The 26,063-nt window shown below is 40.0% G+C and overlaps 1 protein-coding gene across 3 annotated transcripts in view; it reads left to right on the top strand.

Annotated features, from left to right (window-relative positions):
* Positions 1–26,063, top strand: part of RPS6KA3 (ribosomal protein S6 kinase A3) — a 128,720-nt gene that overhangs the window by 80,810 nt on the left and 21,847 nt on the right. For 2 of the 3 annotated variants that reach the window (XM_054006407.1, XM_054006425.1), the window contains 9 exons: positions 920–957; positions 1,281–1,423; positions 6,870–6,940; positions 14,990–15,078; positions 15,172–15,236; positions 15,327–15,429; positions 15,805–15,929; positions 17,336–17,461; positions 25,533–25,622. In XM_054006407.1, coding sequence (XP_053862382.1) covers positions 920–957; positions 1,281–1,423; positions 6,870–6,940; positions 14,990–15,078; positions 15,172–15,236; positions 15,327–15,429; positions 15,805–15,929; positions 17,336–17,461; positions 25,533–25,622 — 850 coding nt within the window. The remainder of the gene's footprint in view (positions 1–919; positions 958–1,280; positions 1,424–6,869; positions 6,941–14,989; positions 15,079–15,171; positions 15,237–15,326; positions 15,430–15,804; positions 15,930–17,335; positions 17,462–25,532; positions 25,623–26,063) is intronic. The other variant, XM_054006417.1, reaches the window with a different exon arrangement.

Genomic DNA, 26,063 nt, shown 5'->3' on the forward strand with positions numbered 1-26,063 from the left:
TGTCTCAGAGTTAACTAGCAAAGGTCAAAATTATTTAGGAGTTTTGGTTGAGGTCCTCATTCCCACTATGAGTTATTCTTTTAAATATATACGGTCTCTTAGTTCTCAGAGAGAGCCTGATCCTATAGCATGCTGAGCACTCTAAACTCCTATTCTTTCAGTGGGAGTTGATGATGCTTAGCATCTGAAGGGAGGCACTCAATGTTACAAGATCAAGTCCAAAGAAAGCATAAAAGTAAATGGCAACTCAGCACAGCTTTGAGTATAGGATTAAAAGGAACTTGACAGCATCTATTTAAAGTTGTTAGCACTTCCATTAAACTCCAAAGATAGATAATACACATGAAAAGCACTATTTAAGAGCTATTTGTTGTTACACCTCTACCTCGATATAATGCGACCTGATATAACACTAATTCGAATGTAACGCGGTAAAGCAGTGCTCCGGGGGGGTGGCTGCGCACTCTGGTGGATCAAAGCAAGTTCAATATAACGCGATTTCACCTATAATGCGGTAAGATTTTTTGGCTCCCGAGGACAGCGTTGTATCGAGGTAGAGGTGTATATTAAAAATGCTTCAAAGAAACAGTATTGGTCCTTAGAATATTCTGCGTTGTGTATAAGTTTCCCTGCTCAGTGAGTATTGTGGATAGAAAATTCAGGATTAAAGAGCTATTGCTGCCATGTGAACTACTAGCAAATACCTTTCAGTTATGTGGAATTCTTAAGAGACAGATTGTGTTCATTCACATTCTTTACTAAGAAAGAATCAGAGGAGAAAAAGTTGTCCACAGAAATCTTTAGCTTTTTTATTAGTGACTTTGTCTTTACAGATATTTTTTATGTTAAAGTTCTTTTGATTGTCAGTATACTTTCTAAAACAAGGTTAAGATACTTTAAACTGCGCTTTTTTTTTTAGTATACTTCTTGACGAAGAAGGACATATCAAATTGACAGGTAAATAAAAATAAATTCCAGTTTATGAAAAGTTTTTAATTCATAAGTTGTCTGAATGTTTTTTAAAGGAATATAGTAAAATCTGAATTTTTTTCTTTTTTTGCATTGCAAGTAATTTTGGTGAACAAATGGTGGTATTTAACATGGACTAAATGAAGTGGTATTGTTTAAATAAGAAATCTGGTTTAAAAAATAAAAGTAATGATATGACCATTAATGTGACTTTTTTTTCATAGTTTTATAGCTTTTGTGTTAGTTATATTTGTATGCTTAGTAATTCTTAGCCAGTAGGAACATTTCATTTCAGATCGTATTTTTTCCAGATTTTGGCTTAAGCAAAGAGTCCATTGATCACGAAAAGAAAGCATATTCCTTCTGTGGGACAGTAGAATATATGGCACCAGAGGTAGTTAATCGACGAGGCCACACACAGAGTGCAGACTGGTGGTCTTTTGGTGTTTTAATGGTAGGTTTCTGGTGAATGGAAATCATAGCAAAAGGTGGGTTATGACTGACTTAACCCAGTCACATGAAGTTATTAGTAATTAGCACTACTGTTCAGTTTGGATCAACGGCATGCACCAGATTTCATCACATCACAGATATCATTCCACCTTTTTTCTTTTGCTTGAATGCAATATTGTGTTCCTATGACTGTTCTTAACGGAGACTGATAGAAAAATGAAAGTGTTCAGAAAAGTTTGCTTTTCAAAAGTGAAAAATATTTTCCATATGGATTCAAATTTTGAAACTTTGAATTCAATCACAGAAAAAGTAGTTTTTAGAAGTAAATTTTTCTGACCACCTTTGACATATCAGTTTCAAACTAACAGGGAATAATGAAAGCTGCTTTATTTGCACAGAGATAAAATTTACAATTGCACTGAGTTAATTAGACTTTCAGCTGTAAAAAATAAGTTCCATTAAATTGACAAAATTTTACCAGACTGGGATTTTTTAAAATATTTATAACAAATGCAGGTATTTTTGAAAAGGAAAAAAGGATTATGTTTGAAAGTTTAGGAATACCAAATACAATTCTATACTTTAAAAATCATTGTATGATTTTTTTTTTAACATTAAGATCAAATGATGATTTTTTAAAAATGAAAGATGTTTTATCTTTTGATGCTTCTGCAATACCTGTATAATTATGACAGCACAGTCTCTCTGTGTGCCTTATGATCTGATAAGGAGATTCTTTATTATTAGATCTGAAAACACACCTATCACCTTTTGAATGTGTAAAATGCTGTTGTGATATGGAAAATGACTATGTAAAAAGGGCACCTGATCACTAAAGAGATCTTACATTTGTGTTTTGTCAGAGTCATATCTGCAGACTTGACTAACAAGAATATATTTTCACTACTACTTCTAGCACTGCGCAGCCCATACTCAGTGAGGGTGATCTGTATTCTTTTCTGGCTTTGGCATAGTCAGAAAAATACTAAGATTCTGCAATCAGATTGTAATTTAGTATTGATGGAAATGAGCTAGAAAGAACATAACTTGGGTTTTAGATCCCAGATTGAGTTTGCAGAGCTGGTAACTAAAATAATAATAATAATAATAAAAAAAGTCTTTTATGTTTGAACTGAATATGTTATAATTGGAAACCATGAAGAGTCAATAAACATGGCTGAATGTCATTTTTAGTCCAATTGTACTTTTCTTAAAAATACTTTGGCTGTTGATTTGCAGGAGGGTGAATTTAGAAGTCTATCACTTAAAAAATTGACAAACTTCCATAGTACTTGAAATAAAGTGTATTTTCCATAAAATATTGTTTTTTGTAGCCTGTGTCTCTGATGCCTTAGGTTAATTTAGCTCAGAACATGAGCTATCCAAATGGATGTTCAGTTAATCTTATTTTGCTTATTTTGAGGAACGCAGTGCAAGAAGTCTTCATGGTTACTTCAGCCTCTGCCCAGTATAGCTAAAACCTGTTTGTTCAGTAGCTTCTTTTAGTAAAACAGTTCTTACTAACCAATTAATAAAACAAATTGCTCCTTAGTTCCTGCAGTCCCTTATGTAGATGGTAGGCCAGGTGTGCAGTACTTGGAATTCTACTTAAAACTGTAGAGGAGATGGATGATCTCACCAATAACTGTAATTTTTCACATCATGTCATTTTCTTCACCAGTGCATGTTTATTTTCACTTTGCATCAGTTACAAGAAGCAGTCACATGGAGGGAAAGTGTGTGTGTGCATGCACTTGCATGTACACACCTACCAAAGATAGTGTGTATGTGTGCTAGACACTGTAATTATCAAAATTTAACATTTTAGGGTGGGATTTTCAAAAGTGTTCAGCATTGGCTGAAGTCTGCTCCCATTGAAGTCCAGGTATTTGGGATTGACTTCAGTAATAGCTGAATAAGGCCAATCCTGAACATTTTTGAAAATCCTATTCTTAAAGTATTCTGGGTCCCATGTAGTCTTTTGGGGAGGAGGATAGAGAGATCTTAGATGAAGATCTATGGAAATGACATATATGAACTCCAATTACAAGAGGATAACTTAGTTTTGTGTAGTTTTATGTTGATGGGAACTTATACATTTTATTAAATATCTCATAAATAGAATCTCACTAATTCATGTGAAGTGTGAGACTTCTGTATTTGCAAACTTTGCAGATTAGAAGTAAGTAAATAAACCTCAGAAAATAATTATACTGTGGAATACAATTTACTTTGTTCTTTTAGTTTCATAAGTGTAGGTAGTTGAATTTTAATTATGTATTTCATAGTACACAATTGAATGTACAGAGTAATTTTTAAAAAATAAAGTCTTGATAAGATTAGACCTTTCTCCAGCACACCTTGCCAAGAAGTGTGGTCAGATTATCAGATTTGTAGTTCAGCAAAGTGAGAAGAAGTGAAATTATACTGTATTAGCATTATATTAAATAGAAAAAAATGGTTAGTTGAACAATTTGTTTCTAAAGTCAGGAAATGCAAAATTCCAGGCTCCACCTGCTATGTTAAGTTGGCAGCATCTCATATCTCTGTATGTTTTTTGAAATAATTTTTATAAAAAGCTAGCTACAATAACTCCTCACTTAAAGTCATCCCGGTTAACATTGTTTTGTTATGTTGCTGATCAATTAGGGAACTTGCTCCTTTAAAGTTGTATAATGCTACATTGTTTGGCAGCGCCTGCTTTGTCCACTGTTTGCAGGAAGAACAGCCCGCTGGAGCTAGCTGGTGGGGGCTTTTAATCAGGATGGACTGACAGCCCCCCTATCAGCTCCCTGCTCCCCTAAGTTCCCTGTGCTGCAGCTGCCCAGCGGACTATCAGTTGCCGGCGTTGAGCTGTCCCTCCCCCACTGCCATGTGCTGCTCCTACCCTCTGCCTTGGAGCTGCTCCCAGAGACTCCTGCTTGCTGTACAAGGGGAGGGGGGAAGTGAGGGGCTAATGTCACGGTGTCTCACCCCCCCCCCCTGCTCCTGCACCCTGCTTACCCCATTTCCATAGAGCAGGGGGATACACACCACAGGGTTCAGAATGGAGGGAGCTTCCAGGCAGCAGCTGGTCTCAGCAAGCTGATCTAATTAACAAGGCAGTGTACTTTAGACTGGGGTCAGCTACTTAAAGGGGAAATGTGCATCTCTCGCTCTCAGACACAAGGTGTGTGTCTCTGTCTACAGTGCTGTCTCCCCTCCTCCATGCCTGCTGCCTTGTAGAATGAGGCTACATTAACAACCAGTTAATCCTTGAGGGCTCAGCCAAATGCTAGTTCATCATTTAGCATAAGGCATTCCCTGCGAAATATCCCACCCTCTGACTCCACCACCTCAACCCAGCTTCACAATCATCATAGTTGTGTACCAGTATTAAATTGTTTGTTTAAAATTTATACTGTGTGTGTGTGTGTGTGTATATGTATATATAAAATGTTATATATGTCTTTGGTGAAAAAATTTCCCTGGAACCTAACCCCCTCATTTACATTAAATCTTATGGGGAAATTGGATTCACTTAGCATCATTTCGCTTAAAGTCGCATTTTTCAGGAACATAACTACAACGTTAAGCGAGGAGTTACTGTATTTAGGCATGGGTTTTAAGAACTGCATGAGTGCTATTGTACTTGCATATTTTGTATCTGAGACTACTGCAATTGCATATGTAATCGGGTTATTGTTCACTCAGAATTCCTGATTACAATTTCAAACTTTTGGGCCATAATGAAAAATCAGGAATAGAAGATATGGTGTATGCAATTACATTAACATAGGTGTTCAAACCTGAACTTTATCATTTCATGACTTGGTGATTTTAAGTGACCAACCATCACTAACATATTTTTAAATTAAATTCTCTAGGTTTTATGAAGCAAAAAAACCTTGACAGCATAAGCACTTAAACTGTCTTACAGTTATGTAAGCACCTAACACCACCTCACAACATCTGAAAGATTTAACCTTTTAAACTACCTTGAATATATAGGATGACTTAAACTGCCATATAGTAGAATAAGTGCTAAAACTGATAATTACATAATTTGACAAGTGTGCATTTACAAAAGTACTTAAGCTACTTCAACTGCTTAAAATGTAGTTGTCACCTTTCAGAGTACAGTAAAAATGGCATTATGTGATACCATATTGTGTTGCAGGTCATATTTGTTCAGATTACAAATAAAAAGATATTTTTCTAACTGTTAACATCACAAGTTATATTCTTTTTATCTCATGAATCATCCAAAGTAAAAAAAAAGTCTGCCCTCAGTTATACCATGCAACTTTATTGCATCCAATGAGGCTGCACAGGAGATGAAATTGGCCTGGCAATTGGAGATTAATAAACAATTATTTAAACAATTTATGAACCTGAATAGCAGAACACAGTTAGCTCTATAGTGCTTGCAAGAGTAAAAGGTAGTTAACTTTTCTTTTTCAAAGCAGGTATGAACCTGAATACAGAGAGACCAGGTTTGTAGACTAAGAATGTGCCTCATTTATACAGACAAGGTGGGTGAGGCATTTTCTGTTATTGGACCAACTTCTGATGGTGAAAGAGACAAGCTCCACAGAGCTCTTCCTATCTTGTCTCTCTAATATCCTGGGACCAACACGGCTACAATACTGCAGACCTCTTTTATACAGTCACTTTCAGAATAGGAACAGTATTTTAAAAGTGGCGGTTGCCCATTAAAAGGCATTGTAAAATATGTATGCATGTACAATGCAGGTCTTCTAAGTGCAAGTCCTCAGACATTCCCCCATACATATGCAATAACCACTTTTTAATTGTGAATAACTTCATTATCCAACTACTTTTTTTTCTAGTAAAGAGTATTTACATTGTTTCACCATTATTGAGACATCTGGCAATATTTTTTTACCTGGGAAAACTGTATTTTTTGTCCCCTTGAAAAACTCAAATAACTTAAAAAAAAACAACAAGGCGTCCTTATGGCTCCTTAGAGACTAACAAATTTATTGGGCATAAGCTTTTGTGGACAAGCTTATACCCAAATAAATTTGTTAGTCTCTAAGGTGCCACAAGGACTCCTCATTGTTTTTGCTTATCTAGACTAACATGGCTACCACTCTGAAACCTGTCAGATAACTAAAGTTGTTTTGTTCAAGCTCCCAAAGAAAGTTGTATTTAGGGAAAAAACAAGCATAGAGAATTACAGCTGATGAAAAGGTGAATTTTTTCAGGAAGTTAGAAGTGTGTGAACACAGAGTAATGATGGAAACTGTTTTGGAACCTTAAGTTCAGTAAGTACTTCTAGATGTTTGCAAAAATTAAAACTTGTAGCACAAGCAGTTGCTTTGCAAAGTCTTAATTGTTGATATGCATGACTTTTAAAAGATTATTCTGTTAAGTAGTTTTATCAAAAATTAGATTTTGTCCAAGTCTTTTAATGTAATTGATGCAAATTTTACTCTGTACAGTTTGAAATGCTCACGGGTACTCTACCTTTCCAAGGGAAAGACAGAAAAGAAACCATGACTATGATTCTCAAGTGAGTACACTCTTACTTATATGTCTTCTACAGGGATGCCCTCTGGGCTTCAAATCTAATTTCTTCTCCTCCCTCATTTTCCAAGGTATTGGTAAATCCTCACTCCCTATTCCTATTCCACTTTATAAATTCCCTTTTCCACCCAACTAATTTGCCTTTTCCTCCAATCCTTTCCCTTACCAGTTGCAAAGAATTTCTTATCATCCTTTTAATCTAATATTTCCCTAATTTATAACAATATCTTCTCAAGCCCCATCTTCTCCCCAATTTTGTGCCCATGATATTTCATTATCCTCTTCTGCCTTCCTCTTTATTGCACCCTACACATTTCTGACATAATTCCATCTTTTTTTCTTTACCTGTCTGGCTCAGCTCTCCCATTTGCCTCTTTTCTACATGCCATCCTTGGCCTTGAAGTTTCCTTTTCCTTCTGCATCTTACATTTCTAAATCTATTTATCAATTCCAGTTTATGCCCCATTGGCTGAAATTCTCATTCATGTCATCATCTTCTGTTAATCTTAATTATTGCTAAATTCTAACGCTCCAAATTCAGTGCTGCCCATCTCATGTTACTCATGGGGGAATTCTGTGCCACTGTGCAATGCAGAATTTGCACAGAAATTAATGTTTTTTGTGCAGAATTTCAGCTGAAGTAAGTAATGCAGCATCTATACAGTGTCTGTACAGACACTGCATCGCCCTAACTACACCGACATAAGTGCTATGCCTCTCATGGAGATGGAGTCATGTTGGTGTAGCAGGCCACTTACTTCAGTGGAAGCAGCATTCTAGTGTAGACACTGACATGATTATGTTGATGTAAGCTGTCTTACTTTGACCTAATTTTGTAGTGTAGACCAAGCCTCACGTTCTAGTTTGAGGAGCTGTCTTGGATGATTATCTATTTAAAAATTAATTTTTAATCTTTCAATATAATCCCAACACATCCGGTCTCCTGGTCTGTGGCCTCCAAATAGCTCTCTTGTGCTACAAGTCCACATGGCTGTCCTTCAGCAGCCATCAGGCAGCAGCGCCCTGCTCCTGCTCAACTGATGTTCAGCTATGAATGGAAATGATATCTTGTAGAATGAATGCAGTGAAAGGCACTGCATAGAAACTGCACATGTGAGAATGTAACTACTAGAGATTCATGATCACCAGAGGAGTAGCTGATGATCAGGCACCATCATCACCAGTCAACTGATCTTTTTCATAATGTGTACTACAATATTGAAGAGCCAATAGAGAAAGAAGAGATTTTTCTCCAACTTCTGCTGTGCAGGAGGAGATGGGAAATTTGGTAACTTACTAAGGACCTGATTAATGGTGTGTGATGAGGTAGTGGGGAGATGGCACTCTCCTGCAAGTAGCTTGGCTGATGGCACCTCTTGCTCAGAATAGAGGGAAGTTGGATACCCTCTTGTAGTCTGTGTTGTGGATCCTTGTGGAAGTGTAGAGGGATGGAAGAAACTTTGGGATGTGATGGGGAGACAGGTTAAGGGAGGGGGGAAAGGAAATTGTATCTTTCTTCTTCGAACAGATGTAGACGTGTATTTCAAGTAGGCGTTTGTGCACCCCGCTTGCCAGAGCCTTTTACCTAACAGTATCCGTAGAGGGGCGGCCCTCGTTCCTTTAGCCCCTCCGTTGGCTATATGAGACAGCACTGCCTCAAACCCTCATTTCCCTCCCACCCCCCGGTTCCTTCTCACTGCCCGTCACCTGGAGTCAGAGCTCTGTGTGGCTATCATTTCATAACTTTGCACTTCATCCTCTTAGCCTAGTTTTGTTGTATATAGTCAAGTTAGTTAGTTAGTGTTAGAGTAAAAGTTTTAGACTATAGTATAGTGGTAGTGCTCCCTGGTGATGCCCTCACCAGAATTCAAGAATTGCCCTTCATGTGGAGTGGCAATTCCTAACAGTGACCCCACAGGAGGTGCTTGCTCTGCCTTGGCAAAGTCCACCTGTGCTGTTCAATCTGTAGATCATTTAAAAAGGTGACTCAGATGGCATGAGACCTTCCCCTCAAGCAGCACTTGCTTGAACAGGCCCTGAAGCCTGACTCGGTACCGAGGCCTTTCTCAGGCCACAGATCGCCTTCCAGTTCGGAAAGTGCTACTGCCTCCCATTGCAGGTCAGGGGCCTTCAGAGAGGTGCAGGAGTAGTTTTCTGTCATTGATGCTAAAGAAGAGGTTTCAAAAGCCAATTGTGAGCAGTGCAAGTCCCGGAGTGACTCTTCTGCCTGCCCTAGGAAGAGTGCAGACCGGCAAGGGGTTGGCTCTGGTGTGTGGAATGGCACAGGTTCCTCTGACCCCCCCCCCCCCCTTGGTACAGGCTAGAGAGGGCAGACATCTCCTACCATCGACTCCAGTTCCAGCCTCCAGGTGTCTATTGAGTCCAGTACTGGCAGGAATAATATCGGTGCCAACAGTGTCTGTGATGTCAGCAGACCTACTCTACCTTTCAGTCCTGTCTTTGCTGCTGTTCTAAGATTTTGCAAGGCTGGTGCCCACAATGGACCCTCCCCACCCCAGTTGGAGCATGCCATTGAACTCTCATGCCCTTCGTCACTGCACCAGGAAGCCCCCCTCCTAGGGGTTGGTATGAACACTGTACTGGAACCAGTACAAGGTTTTTCAGTACAGGGTTCTTCCTCCACACCAACGCAATTGACGCTGCAGATGGTTCTGTCAAGGTTGTTGCTGTCCCCTGGGATCGAGGTGCTCTGGTACCAGTGTTTGCACCGGGGCCGACCTTGCCTGCAGCACTGATGTTTCAGCACTGATGGTGCTGACTACATTGGGAGAGCCAATTCTTTGTGTCACAGATGAGTTGGATAGCTTGTTGGCTACCTCTCTCAGAATCAGGGTCCTTTTGCTCTGCTTTGCCGGAGGAAGTCTAAAGGCCATCAGTAGACTAGTACGGCTACCGGGTTGGCATGTGCCCCGTGGCGGGGTTGGAGGCTCCGGGCCTGGCACCTATTGGCCACCAATGCCTTACCCATCCCAGTGGCCCCCTTGGGCTTAGTGGGAAGCTCCTTGCTCTCAGAGGCCTTGCTCATTGTCCAAGTCAAAAGTGAGATCGCCTGCTCATGGTGCATTGGTGGCTGCAGATCAGGTGCCCACAGTTGCCTACGGCTTCCTGTGATGAATTTCAGGCATTTGTCGCTGAGGGCTGCTTGGTGGCTAAAACGTCTTTGCAACCTGCCCTTGATGTTGCAGACATGTCAGCCAGGGCGATGGCCTCAGATTACTATGAGGAGGGCTGCCTGGCTACAGAACTCGGAGATCATGCTGGATCTCCAGCAAATGATGGAGGACTTGTCCCTTTCGGTGGCCAAATCTTGTTTTCGAATAAGACTGCTGAAACCTTGCATTCCTTTAAGGATTCAAGTGCTACCGTAAGGTGTCTCCACCCAGGCAGAGATGCCACTACAGGTTGTAACAATAATAGCCATGCAGGATGCAGCATCATTTTGTGCAGCCCTCCCCCTAAAACAGTGAGATTACCCCAGGAAGAGGGATAGCTCTGACAGGAGGAAGCATTCGAGCTTGGGGCCTGGCCGGTCTGCGCACCCTCCCTCAGCGCCTGTTAAGCACCAATTTTGACTCGGTCCAGAGTGGTGTTCCAGTTGTTGTTGTTCATCCTTCCTCTTCATCCTCCCATTCCTTTGGAAACAGGCTGGCCTGCTTTTACAATGGGTCTCAATTACTTCCGACAGCTGGGTCCTAGACACTGTCAGATTGGGCTATGCCATCCAGTTTCGCTCCATGCCCCCTCCCCAAATCCTTCCCCAGACCTTTTCAGGGACTCGTTTCCCAAGACACTGCTCTTTGCTCACTGCTAGAGTTCGGAGCGGTGGAGGAAGTTCCATGAGAACACCTGGGTCACAGGTTCTCCTCTCAGTATTTCCTGGTACCGAAATAAAAGGGTGGGATGAGGCCCATCCTCGACCTCTGATGACTCAACAAATTCATGAAATACATAAGGTTCCGCATGGTCATTCCTATCAGTTATCCTTCCTGCTTTGTCTCAGAATGACTGATTAGCTGCTCTGGACATTCAAGATGCTTACTTCCATGTGGCCATTCTACTGAGCCACAGGAAGTTTCTTTGCTTCATGGTAGGGGACTGCCACTTTCAGAAAAATATTCTACCATTTGGTGCCTCTTCTTCTCTGAGTCTTCACCAAATGCATGGCGGTGGTCATGGTGTACGTCAGGAGGATGGAAATCTATATCTTCCCCTATCTCCACAACCGGTTGCTGAAGAGCAGCTCCAGAGAGGAGGTTCTCACCCACATGAATACTACACTATGTTTACTCAACCGTTGGTGACTCATTGTAAACACTGTGAAGTCGACCTTGGCTCCCATTCAGCAAATAGAATTAATTGTGGCCCTATTAGATTCCATGAAGTGAATGGTGCTGTGGCTGACTAACCACTTCCAGGCCATTTGACAGCTATGCCTCTGTTTGCAATCACAACCATCCACAACGGTTGCATTTGGGCCACGTGTTTTTTTGCACCTAGGTGGTACAACTCTCCAGGTTGCATCTTCGCTCTCTTCAGATGTGACTCAGGATGGCTTACCTCCCTGCCCTGCATTCTTTGGACAGGTTGGTTTTCCTTCCTCCATCAGTCCTGGAGTCCTTGCACTGGTGGGAGTCCCTATGCAATGTGTGCCAAGGGGTCCCCTTCACTCAGCCTTCTTTAACCAAGTCAGTAGTTACCAACATGTTTCTTCTGGATTAGGGAGCGCATCTGAAGTCTTTAAGGGTGCAGGGCCTGTGGTTGGAACAGGAAACCTTGCTCCACATCAGCGTGCTGGAGCTTAGGGTCATCCACAATGGACATAACGTGCCTTCCAGGACCGCAGCAGGCATTCAGTGGTTCACATACTCACCGACAATACTGCCATGGTGTACTATGTGAATAAACAAGGGAGAGTCCACTCCAGATCATTCTGCCTATAGACAATCAACCTGTGCAATTCTACATCAAAGAGGACATCACCCTGATAGCTGTCCACTTACCAGGAGTCCAGAATCGCCTCACAGATCATGTCAGGTTTTTCTCTCCGAGCCATAAATGGTCCCTGAAGTTAGAGACCCCACATTGTGAAAACCATCCAAAGGACAGCTCCACTATCAACCTGTTTGCGATGGGGGAAAATAGGAAGTGTCATCTATTCTGCTCTCGGAAGGAGCTCAGCTCAGGCTCCCTCTCTGATGCTTTCCTTTGCAACTGGCAGTTGATTGTGCTGTACGCATTCCCTCCTATCCTGATCATTCCCCAGGTCATCACCAAGCTCAAGGCAGATCGAACCAGGCTTATCCTGATTGCCCTGACATGGCCAAAGCAGTGCTGGTTCTCACCCTGTCAGTTCAGCCTCCCATGCTGCTGCTACTTCTCCTTCCTGACCTCACACGTGACTGCGGCTGCACTCTGCATCCAGCGATCAGCTCCCTGCACCTTACGGAGTGGCTGCTGCATGACTGAACAAGGAGTAAGAGCACTGCTCGAGGCTGTCCAACAGGTCCTATTTAACAGTAAGAAGCCTTCCACTAGAACGGCATACTTGGCAAAGTAGAAGAGGTTTTCTGTGTGGTCCTTGGTCTGTGGGACCCATCCAGTGGAGAGTTCTATCCAGGACATCTTGGATTACCTGCTACACCTTCACGAATTTGAATTAGCACTCAGTTCTCACAGAGTATACTTGGCAGCAATATTGGCATTTCATCCACCTATCTAAAGGAAATCCACTTTCTCCAATGCAGTGGCGATGAGATTTCTGAAAGGAGTTCTCTCCCTGCATCCTCCAGTCCAAGAGCTAGTCCCCTCGTGGGACCTGAATATGGTCTTAGCAGCTCTAATGGAGACTCCATTCGAGCCCCTTGCTTCCTGACCACTGCCCCTCTTGTCTCATAAAACTGCCTTCTTGATAGCCATTACCTGTGCCAGGAGGGGGTGTGAGTTACAAGCCCTGATGGCTGGGCCTCCTTACAGTTCTCCAAGGACAAGGTTACGTTCCAGCCACATCTGAAACTTGTATCCAAGGTGGTCTCTGTTTCATTTGAACCAAGCTGTGTACTTGCCTGTATTTTTCCCTAAGCCGCATTCCTCCCTGGAGGAACAACACTTCCATAAGTTAGATGATAGACGCTGTCTAGCCCAGTGGTTCTCAACCTTTTTACCATTGTGGGACGCATCCAATACTACCTGTATGGCCCTGAGAATGTCACATGGGCTGCAGCTTTGTGCTGATTGGGCCACAGGTTGAAAACCACTGGTCTAGCTTTTTTTGAACAGGACTGAACAGTTTCATGCTTCGTGTCACCTGTTCCTATCATATGCAGACCTCATGAAGGGTCAAGCAGTCTCTGTGCAGACCATCTCTAGCTGGATAACGTCTTGTATCAAGACTGCGTATGAGATAGTGTTGGCTACACCGCCTCAGCAGATATGGGCACATTCAATGAGAGCGCAGGTAATGGTGACATTCCTCAATGACATTTCCATATTAGACATCTGTAGGGTGGCCACATAGTCATCTGTACATACATTTACGGACCATTACGTGATCTCTGCTTCTTCCAGAGCAGACGCTAATGTCGGTAACCTCCGAAACCCGCCTACAGATGGAAGTACTGCTCGCTAGTCACCTACTTGGAATACACATCTGCATCTACTCAAAGAAAAGAAACTGTTACTTACTATATCTGTGGTTCTTTGAGATGTGATGCAGACATGTATTCCATGACCCACCCTCGATCCCCTCTGCATCAGTCTTCCCCTGGACATTTGGTACAAAGGGACTGAGAGGAGTCTGGCACCACTGCCTCATATAGCCAGGGGAGGGGCTAAAGGCATGAGGTCCAAGCACCGCCCCTCTACAGGTACTACTAGGCAAAATCTCCAATGAGCAGGGCGCATACTTACCTATTTGGAATACACATCTGCATCACATCTCGAAGAACCATAGTTACAGTAGGTAACTGATCCCAGTCTCTTTCACCATGCCCATCACCACAGTATCTGATGAAAAAGGAGGGTAGAGATTGAGATGTGATAAATGTGTGTGCACCATTAGATGGGAGAAGAAAGGTAGTGTGAGGAACTTGGGATAGTGTGAGAAAATAAAAATACAGAAAAGTCAAAACCAAAAACCCAGGAGGACAAGAAGAGATGCAAGAAATAAGTTGACTTGAAATGGGGTAATAAATCCCCCCCCCCCCCAAAAAAAAAAATTCCCAGGTCTGTGTTGTGTCAAGAAAATTACCATAAGAGGTCATGGGGGCAGGAAGGATGACTCTAAAATAGAGGGCTAAATACCATTTGTCTTCACATCTTTCCCTTTACTGTCATGTATTCCAGTTTTTCATTTTGAAAATGAGGCAGGACTTGACAAACTGGTGAAATGAGGGGAAAAGAATTAGACACGTACATGACAAATGGTCTCTTTCCAAACTCTGATCGTGGTGGGTATTAGACATCCACTATTATACCAGATACTGCTTTTTCTTACCACCTACTTGTCTGCCTCTTTGCCGTGAGGGGAGCATTCAGTGTTTTTTTAATGGTCTCAGGATATGTCCTACTTGTGTCTTCTAACTCAGCAGTTCCTGCCTGCAGTACTACATGGATATTTAAATTGCATCCCAAATTTTGGCCATTTTCTTAGATCAGACTTCTTCCCAAGACTGCTTTTCTCTTTGTCAAGGAGACTGGCTTACTTGCCATAGACTGGTAACAGTTGACTACAAAAAACAACTAAATGTAAGCCTTCTCATCAACACCTACTTTCCTTCCTACTACCTCGGCCTCTTATGTTCCTGGTCCAGTACTTGAAATATTACACTCCTGGAATAGGGAAGTTTGAGATTATATGTCTACATGATTGACAGCACTTTATTTTGTTTCTGATGTCTGAAGCCAAATTATCAATTAAGTTGCCTGATGTGGTTAGAGTGAAGGACTAGAAAAAAAGTAAATAGTTGATTCTTGCCTAAAAGCATGTGTATGCTATTAATGTGTTTTTGTTGTATAGAGCCAAACTTGGAATGCCCCAATTTTTAAGTCCTGAAGCACAGAGTCTTCTCCGAATGCTCTTCAAACGAAACCCTGCAAACAGATTAGGTAAAATACTCATACAAAAATAATTATTTCAGCTATTAGTTCTTCACAGTAAATAAACTATTATTCACAGCCTTTTTTCTTTTTTTATAATAGGGGCAGGTCCAGATGGAGTTGAAGAAATTAAGAGGCATTTCTTTTTCTCCACAATAGACTGGAATGTGAGTAGTTTAGTAAAAGAGCTTCTTTATAAGGAAATTATAATTGTTATAATTATTTTTAATTCACTTTCACTGCTGCCTTCTCTTTAGAAATTATACAGAAGAGAAATTCATCCACCTTTTAAACCTGCAACTGGCAGGCCGGAGGATACATTTTATTTTGATCCTGAATTTACAGCAAAAACACCAAAAGGTGAGAGAATAATTAACTGTAATTTAAGTATTCAAAAGTAGAAGAAACTTTCAGTCATTTTAATTTTCATAAATTGTCTTCTATCGGGGTAGATTTGACTGACTACATTATATGAAAGATTTTATATAAGCCTGTAGGTGATATGAACAGCAGTTCATTACTTGTGCATTTGTATAATGAGGATGCAAAAATACTTTGTGTAATTAACAATCTCCAAACCGGTTTATAGTTTTAACACTGGAAAATAATTTTACACTATGATTTTATGCTCATTTTTATTCAGTGCATATTAGGAATTCTGATTACTTACTGCTTTGGGATTTTTTGAATAAATTGGCAAGAAGTCTTCTTGAAGACATTTGTTCTGTTTTTCAGATTCGCCTGGTATTCCACCTAGTGCTAATGCACATCAGCTTTTTCGGGGATTCAGTTTCGTTGCTATTGCATCAGATGATGAAAGCCAGGCAATGCAGACAGTTGGGGTTCATTCAATTGTTCAGGTGAGTGCAATTACTTAAGAATAAACATAATGTATGAAAACAAATTTAAAAATGAGTTTCCTTTGTATAAAATAAGATGTAGCTTTGTCATGCCTTTCGTAAACAAGATACCTGAAAACACTTTATAATAATTAGACTGATATTAATAGTACTGTAAGACTGGGGTGTATCCTCTGTTGTTCTTCGTGAAGTGTCATGAAAACTTCATCAACTAAAGACAAGAAAAATACACCTCAAATTATTTTATCCAAAGAACAGCACCTTGACAGTGCAGAACCTACTGCTTCTATACGTTGGGTGTGATCAGGCATGGGTTTTGACCCCTAAAAAGCAAGCATTTTAGCATCTGAGCCATAATGACTGCTCAAATATCTGAATAATCCAGGATTAACATTTTGAAAACGTTTTACATTTTCTTTATAAAGTCAGTCTTTATTAAAAAAAAAAAATTGCATGTAGATCATTTTCCTCTGTTTTATAGGATAAACATTGGGTTCATACTATGCAGCAAAACCCCTCTGAAATATGGTGGGGAGTATAATAGAGTTGGGGCCATGTAGTCTCTTGGAGTTTATGCTGCTTATTGCCCTTCAGTCCTGAATCTCCGCCAACAGTTTTTCTGCAACTTCTGCTGTGGTCTCTTTTCTTTGCACAAACTTGCAGATGGAGTTCTCTGTACTGCTTCCTCATCTTGTAAACATTTCTCAAAACTTCTCTGCTCCCTTTCCTCTGTACCCCTTCAACCACTTCCTCATTCTTATTTCATGTGCTTATTTCCCCTTTGCATGTCTGCAGGATACCCAGATGGCTTCCTGCTAAAGTTAGGCATCCTTTGCACAAACTCCCCTACTACTTCCCTGTATCAAAATGCCATTTCCTTACCATGCAAAACAGGTTGACAGTCACTCATTCTGCCTTTTATCCCCAGACTCAGATGACACTTCTACTTCCATTCCTACTGATGCCTACAATTCCCAGTGAATTTGATTGTATTCACTGTGTCTAAATTTCTCATACTGAGCACTGCACTTGCAAAAAAAAAAAAATAATAATAATAATAATTACCTTATTCATTTTTTGGCAGATGAGACCAGAAAAAATGGTATTTATTAAGATTAATGGGAAGACTTCTGATCTGTTTTCTGTTTCATATTTGTTTAAATTAATAGAGCAGGAATCCCAAATGTAGATTTGTCATAGAATGATGTGCTATAAATGGATGGGGTTTATATGATTTATAATATATCTTCTTCAAACAGATGGTTATGGGATTTCGAAAAGATTTTGACCTAAGATTATCAATTTAAAAAACTATAGGGAACAAATGTTTCTAGTTCCAATTGATTTGTAATGTAGATGATGAATATTTTTAAAGTAATCATCAATTAATAATAATATTTTGGTAGCAGTTGCACAGGAACAGCATTCAGTTTACTGATGGATATGAAGTAAAAGAAGACATTGGGGTTGGTTCTTATTCTATCTGCAAGAGATGTATACATAAAGCTACGAATATGGAATATGCAGTTAAGGTAACCACTGTTTAAAAAAAACTCTTAATTGCTAACAAAATCATATTTTCAGAATTTACACTCATAGGTCAATGTTAGCTTAAATTTATTTACCATAACAAAATAGAAAATTGTTTTCTTCTTAAATGAATAGAAAAAATTGTGAATGCAAATGTCACATATTCATTAAATGTCATGTTTTGTTGCTATTTTATTTTTTTAAATGTTCCCCATGAAACACCTATCTAACTCTATTACATACATGCTTCTGGGAGAGAATATACACCAAGGAGACTGCATTACTAAGCATTATTACTAAGTATATTATTCCTATGCATTATATACAAAAATTACAATGATTAGATAATTGTTTCTTTTAGTTCCAAAGTAGATATATAGATGATTACATAAATCCCTGTTCCTAGCTGTGCTGGTTGTGTAGGTTAGTACCACTGGCTTTTTTTTTTTTTTTTTTTTCCCAGAGGGAACCTCAACTCTGCATTTCCTTGGTTTAAATCATTAATATTTTAACAAGGTTTTTAATGTATGTTGAAAAGCACTAAGGGAAGCTAAGTGTATCAGATCTAAATTTCAAAAATGTTACTATAATGAATAAAGGGCAATAAAATTTGTCTTACCAATGGGGAAATCTGTGTAAATGGCAAAGCAGGAACAGAGTTTGGCAAACTTTTTTAAAATCTTTGTTATATTTTGAAGCAATTTACTTTTTAGAATTATTGAACAATTCTGTCCATACGTCTGAATGGTTCTATTTTGGTTTCACACTCATATAGTCTGATATATAGGTTACTCACAAGGACCCTTGAATTCCAACAGAGGTATTTGTTTACTTGCCAGCAGTCTGGTTTTAGTCATAAACTGGATACATTTTCTGTAAAATAAGATGTAAGATGCATTTGGGGGGGAAAGTAGGTAAACAAATTATCTTTCATAATTTGAATGCACTGAATCTGAAATAAATGATTACCAAGCTGAATGTTGAATATTTCACTTTCTAAATTAAGTTCAAAATTTAATTAAAATTCGGGGGGAAATGTATTTTTTCTGTGGTTTTTATTCCAGTAAAAATAGCTACTATATTTCCTGCACATTGTTTAAAAAAACATAATTTAACAGTTCCTACATGTGCCGACAGACTCCTTGCATTTAAAGGCCCCAGTGCAGCATTTCTGCTGCAACAACATTGTGATGTGCACCCTTTGACACATCCACTGGTAGTAGTTTCTGCATAGCTGTCAGGGATTTGCTCCAGTGACGTTAGCTTGGGTACCAGTTCTCCATTGTGTTTGGTCCAACCCATATTCTCTGGTGAGAGTAGTGTGGCATTGTTGCAGTTTGCCGGACTCCACTTGAAAGTGAGCTCTTTGGATGTTGCAGCGCAATGTATCGCTTGTTAGGGTCCATGCCTCTAGTGATCGACACTTGGAGAACAATATCACTGTGCCTTGTTGCAGCTCTCCTCATCAGGTAAATTGTACATGTTGCAGATCAATTTTTCTGCTGATTGATCATCCTTCTCTGTTTCTTTGAAGTCCATGTTTCTCCATGGATACTGTCCAAGCAGTTTTCTTGCTGTGGCCAGCAATATGGGAAAGAGTATCACAGCCTGTCAGAACATGGAAGGAGAATATTGTTTCTATATCTGCTTGAGGAAACACAGGCAAAAGCTTCTCTTAAATAGTATGCACAGGAATGTTTGAGTTTTTTTTAATGTTCCAGCCTTCATCCTCAACTTGCTGCAAGGCATTTTGTTATCATGTACCACTAAGAGAAGAACAACATCAGTCTTGTGCTGACGTGCGACACGCTTGAGTTCAAAAATGGATTTAATGATATAACTATACTGTTGTCTCTGAACCCTCTAGATGTGACAGTTGTTTTGCAGAGCATGGGCTAGGAGTTCTTCAGAGAAGAAGCAAGGCAGATCAGCCTTATTTTGGGAATAGGCCAAGAAGTCTGGCCAGCGGTTGGGAAGTAGAACAGATCTGTCCTCAGTGATTTTTCCAGTTAACTTAGAAGCTTTGGAACACTTCTGTCATATCATTCCTTTAATAGAATCCTGTCTGTACCTGTCAGAAGTTACATCAATCATGCTGAAATGCTGTCCAGAATAAAGAACTGCCTTGACAAAAATGTTTGCAAGGTCACCAAAGGTTGAACATGGAAGAAGTTTTCTCTGTGCCATTACACGTGCTTGGCCATCAATCACCAGAGAGGATGTACTATCAGGTTATCTCAGGAGGACAAGGGATGTCTCTGGTTAAAATGAGTAACATAACAGACTTATTTCCAATTTTAAGATGCCCATTTACCTCAGCAAGAGCAAGAGGAATTGGCATTAGCTCATGACACAATATTTTATGCAGATCCACCATCCTTCCTCATTTATAGGCATTAATTACGCACTGTAGTATGAGACCGTCAACTTGTATTGTGACTACCTTGTCTTTGCTTTTCCAACTGCATGGAGGAAGGAAAACATCAGAGCCCTTGTTTTTTTCAGTGGGTCACGTATTTTGTTATGGGCACTTAGTTTCTCTGGTGTCATGAACCTTTCCTGAACAAAGTTATTCAGTTGCTCCTGGCCAGATGTATCTGCGTTCAGCAGAATCCTCTGAATTGCTTCTGTAGCAAAATCCTTTGTTGCAATGTTTTGCAGTGTGTTGGTAGTGAAATAATTTGAATCTTTGAAGTGTCATTAATACTTTATTTTCATCATCATGATCATGTTGCTTTTGTGCTGGTGTGGATTCATTGCAACTCATTTAGTCATCAAGCCCAAGACTGAACAGTTTTCTGGTTTGGGCTGCAGTTCGGGCACGTAGATGATACAAGAGAGCCCATCTGCTGAGTGCTGAGGCCATTCCTGTTCTACCTATAATTCCTCTTCCTTTCTTTCAAGTGGCATTGAGCCATGCTTGGGAATGGTTTGAGTCTACCTGATTGAATCTGTGGTTGGAACCTTCCACAACCCAGTTGCCTCTGTAGAACTCTTCAAGTACTTCCAGAGGGGGCTGGTTCATTTCTGCTAAGTACACAGATCCCCATCAATCATAATTTGTGTGTTCATATTGGTGAAAGAACAGAAGCATTCTTTTGAAGGCATACAGCTGAAGCTCCCAAATTCCATCTCATTGAGCTCTGGGGAAGAGGAGGAGGATACACACATACTACCACCAGTACTGCAAATTGGGATGGTTGTCCATGTTGCTCAGCACAAATGATAGCATCTTGTCACAGAAACTTGCAGATGACAGAATAGATACTAGGTTATTGTAATCTTCCTTAGCGTCAGATTTTGCAACATCCAGGAGCTTCTCTTTGAGTTTTTTGTTGTGTTGCTATAGATGGCTCAGAAGTTGTGGTAATAAGAGTTGCCACACTGCCGTGTAGAGTGATCTTGTAAGCATGAGTAGCTTTTGCATAATTTTTACCAGAAATTACATGCTCTATCATTTGTCTACCTGAAATTCCATTTTCAGTCTACATGCTCAACAGTCCAGAATCCTGTGTATGCTGCCCCCAACATTTTTAGGAAGCTCACTGATATATGTAGACCTCCTAAGCATGTAATCAGGATATCTTTACATTCTGGTACAGTCCATTTTAGGTCAATCAGAGCAGGGAAGAGTGCTTGATCAACATGTTTCTATTGAAAATAATTAGGGCTGTCGATTAATCGCAATTAATTCACATGATTAACTAAAAAAATTAATTGCAATTAAAAAAATTGCAATTAATTGCACTGTTAAACAATAACATACCAACTGAAATTTATTAAATATTCTGGATGTTTTTCTACATTTTCAAATATATCCATTTCAATTACCACACAGAATACAAAGTGTACAGTGCTCACTTTATATTTTTATTACAAATATTTGCACTATAAAAATGATAAACAAAAGAAATCATATTTTTTCAATTCACCTCATACAAGTACTGTAGTGCAATCTCTTTATCATGAAAGTGCAACTTACAAATGTAGGATTTTTTGTTACATAACTGCACTCAAAAAAGAAAACAATGTAAAACTTTAGAGCCTACAAGTCCACTCAGTCCTACTTCTTGTTCAGCCATTCGTTAAGAGAAATAAGTTTGTTTACCTTCATGGGAGATAACGCTGCCCACTTCTTAATTACATTGTCACCTGGAAGTGAGAACAGGCATTCGCATGACGCTGTTGTAGCAGGCGTCGCAAGAGATTTATGTGCCAGATGCGCTCTAAGATTCATATGCCTCTTCATGCTTCGGCCATCGTTCCAGAGGACATGCTTCCATGCCAATGACGCTTGTTAAAAAAAAATGCATGAATTAAATTTGTGACTGAACTCCTTGGGGGAGAATTGTATGTCTCCTGCTCTGTTTTACCCGCACTCTGCCGTATATTTCATGTTCTGGGTCATCATCCGAGACTGCTATAACATGTTGTTCGTTTTAAGAATACTTTCACTGCAAATTTGACAAAATGCAAAGAAGATACCAATGTGAAATTTCTAAAGATAGCTACAGCTCTTGACCCAAGGTTTAAGAATCTGAAGTGCCAAGTTCCAAAATCTGAGAGGGACGAGGTGTGGAGCATGCTTTCAGAAGTCTTAAAAGAGCAACACTCCAATGCAGAAACTACAGAACCTGAACCACCAAAAAAGAAAATCAACTTTCTGCTGGTGGCATCTGACTCATGATGATGAAAATGAACATGCATTAGTCTACACTGCTTTGGATGGTTATCAAGTAGATCCCGTCATTAACGTGGACGCATGTCTCCTGGAAGGTTGGTTGAAGCATGAAGGGACATATGAATCCTACATTTGTAAGTTCAGCTTTCATGATGTAGTGAAATCTCTAATACTTGTATTAGGTGAATTGAAAAATACGATTTATTTTGTTTTTTACAGTGAAAATATTTGTAATCAAATGAAGTGAGCACTGTACACTTTGTATTCTGTTGTAATTGAAATCAATATATTTGAAAATGTAGAAAACATCCAAAATTATTTAAATAAATGGTATTCTATTGTGTAACAGTGCCATTAATCACGATTCATTTTTTAATCGCTTGACAGCACTAAAAATATGTGACTTGTGCAAATTTTTTTACCACAGTATTCAGTGTATCAACTTCATGAGCGGGGAACCAAATGATAGGCATGTAGCTGTATTCAGTTAATGGTGAGTTATTGTTATTGTGCTTTTCATTAAAACTTGGCCAGTCAGATTTTGCATTTTCAAATCGACATTTAAGGGAAAGTGCCATATCCCGCGCTTGTGTTTTCAAATCTGACTGGCAGTCATTAAACCATCTGCCAGGACATCTTCATTGAATTTTGGTTCTGCTGTACCTTCTGTGATATTAGTAGGAAAGATATTTAATATCTCTCCTGTACTTTGTTTATTTTTTTAAGTTAGCAACAGTAGCCATGTTCTTTTTTGTTTTTACTTACCTTAGAGTACAACATTCAGCTTGGTAAACATAATTTTCAGATTCAGCACATTCAAATTATGAAAGAAAACATTTCCCAGCTTTTCCCCAGAAATGCTTTCTGTTTCATTAATATCAACTTATCTGGGAATTTGGTCTACTCTATCAGGAGTAGATCTGACTTTTTGTGCTTGGGTTACCAGGTAGTTTCCTCTGTCCTGAATAGCTGGGATAGAGCAATGTTTGCACTACTGTTCCTTCTCCAAGCCCTTAGGAACTGTTGTTCAGACTGCCTCATCTCCTTCTCTGTTGCTATTACTATCTGCTGCCTCTGCTGGAGCTCCTCTTCTCCAAGAAGCAGAGAGAAAGCATGAGGAAGGAAGGCAGTGGAGTGTGCAGGGGGAAAGAAGGATTCAGCTAGAAGCAATGACTTCTAAACCTCGTGCAGGAAAGATATAAGAGATAAAAAGGAGGAGGAGACATTGGGGAAAACCTCACAACTCAGGTGGAAGGGAGGAAAGGAAGTAGTGCATCATGAGGAGGAGCAGGCTTATCTTCTTCAGTGGCAAATGGCAAAACTGAACCCATCAGACATTTTCAATTATACCAAATGTGAGTAGCAAGTCATTAGGCTCCTCCCCCCCCCCCCAAGAAGACAAAAGGTAGGGGAAAACAGTGCTTGTGAAAGGAGGAATGGTTGGTGTAGGGCAATGTCATAGGCTTTGATAGATTCAAATAAGCATCTGATGCTTAACTGAAAACCCCAGGGGTTTCCCTTTTCTGGTTTCACATGTCTTATATCTTCTTGTGCTGCACCTGGGGCTAGATCAACAAAAGGGTTTAGGTGCCTAAGTCCAACATGAAGGCATCACTGAGATCCTCAAAACTCTCACTCAGCTGCTGCCTAACTCTGTAGATGCTTAGAGTCCCTAGGTGCCTAAATTTCCACTATTAAAGCCCCCTAGATACTTAAATAGCAGTGTAGATGGTGAGGAGCTGCTTAGGTGAATAGAGTACAGCCACACCAGAACGCTAGGGTATATACCCTACACATCTCTCTACATCCCCCAGCAGTGCTTCCTATGTCTACTGGTTTTTTTAAGCAGTATAGTGTCCCTCTACCTTCCCTTTGGCAGAGCTTTTCCCTGTTGCAGCAAAAGTCTCTGGCCGTGGGGAGACAGTAGGAAAAGACTCTGGCAGCTCCCTGCTGCTTTCCCCGCTGCAGCAAAAGGCTCTGGCAGAAGGGAGCTGCCAGAGTTTTCTCTGCTGCAGCAAAAGGCTCCAGCAGTAGTGAGCCTGCTGCTTCCCCCTGTCAGAACCTTTCACTGTTGCATGTAGTTATGCAATGCAATGTGGACACAGCCTGCTTTTCACTATCACATGTAGCTTCACATACCTTACATGGTGCCACCACTGTAAACAAGGCCTACGTTTCTGCCAGGGTGCATGCTCCAAGCCCTAGTATGATCCTCAAACTAGGTGCTGCCCTTCTTTCTTACCTGTGGGGTTTAATCCAGTAGGCATGCTCATATCAGGTTTAAACACACAAAAAACGGGTGGTTACGATGATACTCTGGAATGTGGGAGACATGGATACAAATCCTGCCTCTGCCTGAGGTGGAGCAGGGATGTGAACATGGGTCTCTCCCCTCCTATGAGAGTGCTTTAACCACTGAGCTATAGAACAACCACTCAGTCAGTGTATATTCAGTTATTTGTATACAATGGAAACTTAAAGCTTCAATAGAGAGACTGAGACCTCCTGCACCCCAAAATTTCCTAGAGCCCAGTGGATAGAGTACTCTCGTAGGAGGGGGAAAACCCAAGTTCAGATCCCTTCTCTACATCAGGCAGAGAAATTTAACCTGGGTCTCCCACATCCTAGGTGAATGCTCTAACCACAGATCTAAAACTTATCAGGGGATAGGTGAAGCAGTACTACCACCTCCTCTGGTGTTTGTTGCAAGGAACAACTTGGACACCTAACTAGGAGAAGGTGCATGGCTGAGAATCCCCCAAGCGGAGATAGGCACCTCCCTGCAGCCTGAAGTTAGGTGTCTAACTCACTTTGAGGTGTGAGCTTAGGACCTACCATTCTCCTCAGCATTTTTATTGACTGACTTAGGTGGCTCCACACTCAACATCCTTGGTTATGTGGATCCCATTCTTAGGTGCCTGTCTCTCCTCATGAATTGTATAGGGAGTGTAGGTAGCTAACGCAAGTCTGTGGATCCCACTGGGTGACAGGGTGGCTAAAATTAAGTCCCTTTGTAGATCTAGTCCAAAGTGCCTAGTTGGAGACAACCATACTAAAATCAGTCCAGGAATGTCATCCATCCAGGATTCAGTAACGCATGCAAAGTCAGGGGCTTTATGTTTTATTAAGTGGATGGTTAAAGAATTATTTACTGCCATCTTCACATTAATGAGTGTGATCTGAAGAATCACCAGCATCCTATCCAACTGAAGACTTTTCCACATTCTTCCAAAAGATTTTTCCCTCTCCCTCTCAAGGAACCAAGTCTTGGTTGTAGCCAACATCCCTGTAAACATTGGTGAGGAAGGTTGTGTATTTGTACAAATGAAAACATCTATCTATCTTCAGTGTTTAGAAAATATTTATTCTTACAAACTTGCTTGGTCTTCTAGATTATTGACAAGAGCAAAAGAGATCCAACAGAGGAAATTGAAATCCTACTGCGCTATGGACAGCATCCAAATATTATTACCCTTAAAGATGTAAGTAAACACCAAAAGATGCATTCTTTGATAGGGTATTACAAAAAATGTTTTCACTCTTCATTTTGTATCTATGTCAAAGAACAACATGCATGTTTTAGATGTATCTAAAATATTCTTTTGTCTAATATAAAGAGTAAAATGGTACAATTTCAAATGTCTTAATATGCTTTTGCCAATATCCAATTTTAAACTAAAATAGGTAATTGTTAAAAATAGTTATTTTTATTTGAGGCACTCAACATAGTAGATAGTTTATTAATATACAATAAAATATTAATCACAATGTGATTGAAATTGCTAGTTAAAAGAAAAATGTCACTGTATAATGTAAAAGAGACAAGATGAAGGGAAGGGATAGGCGGGAAAGTTAATAAATAAAGGTCCAACAGTGATCATTCAAAAACACTTCAGGGGTGTAGAAGTAATTAGGTGTTCTTC

Source organism: Malaclemys terrapin, chromosome 1 (genome assembly GCF_027887155.1).
Source record: "Malaclemys terrapin pileata isolate rMalTer1 chromosome 1, rMalTer1.hap1, whole genome shotgun sequence".
Lineage (NCBI taxonomy): Eukaryota > Metazoa > Chordata > Testudines > Emydidae > Malaclemys > Malaclemys terrapin.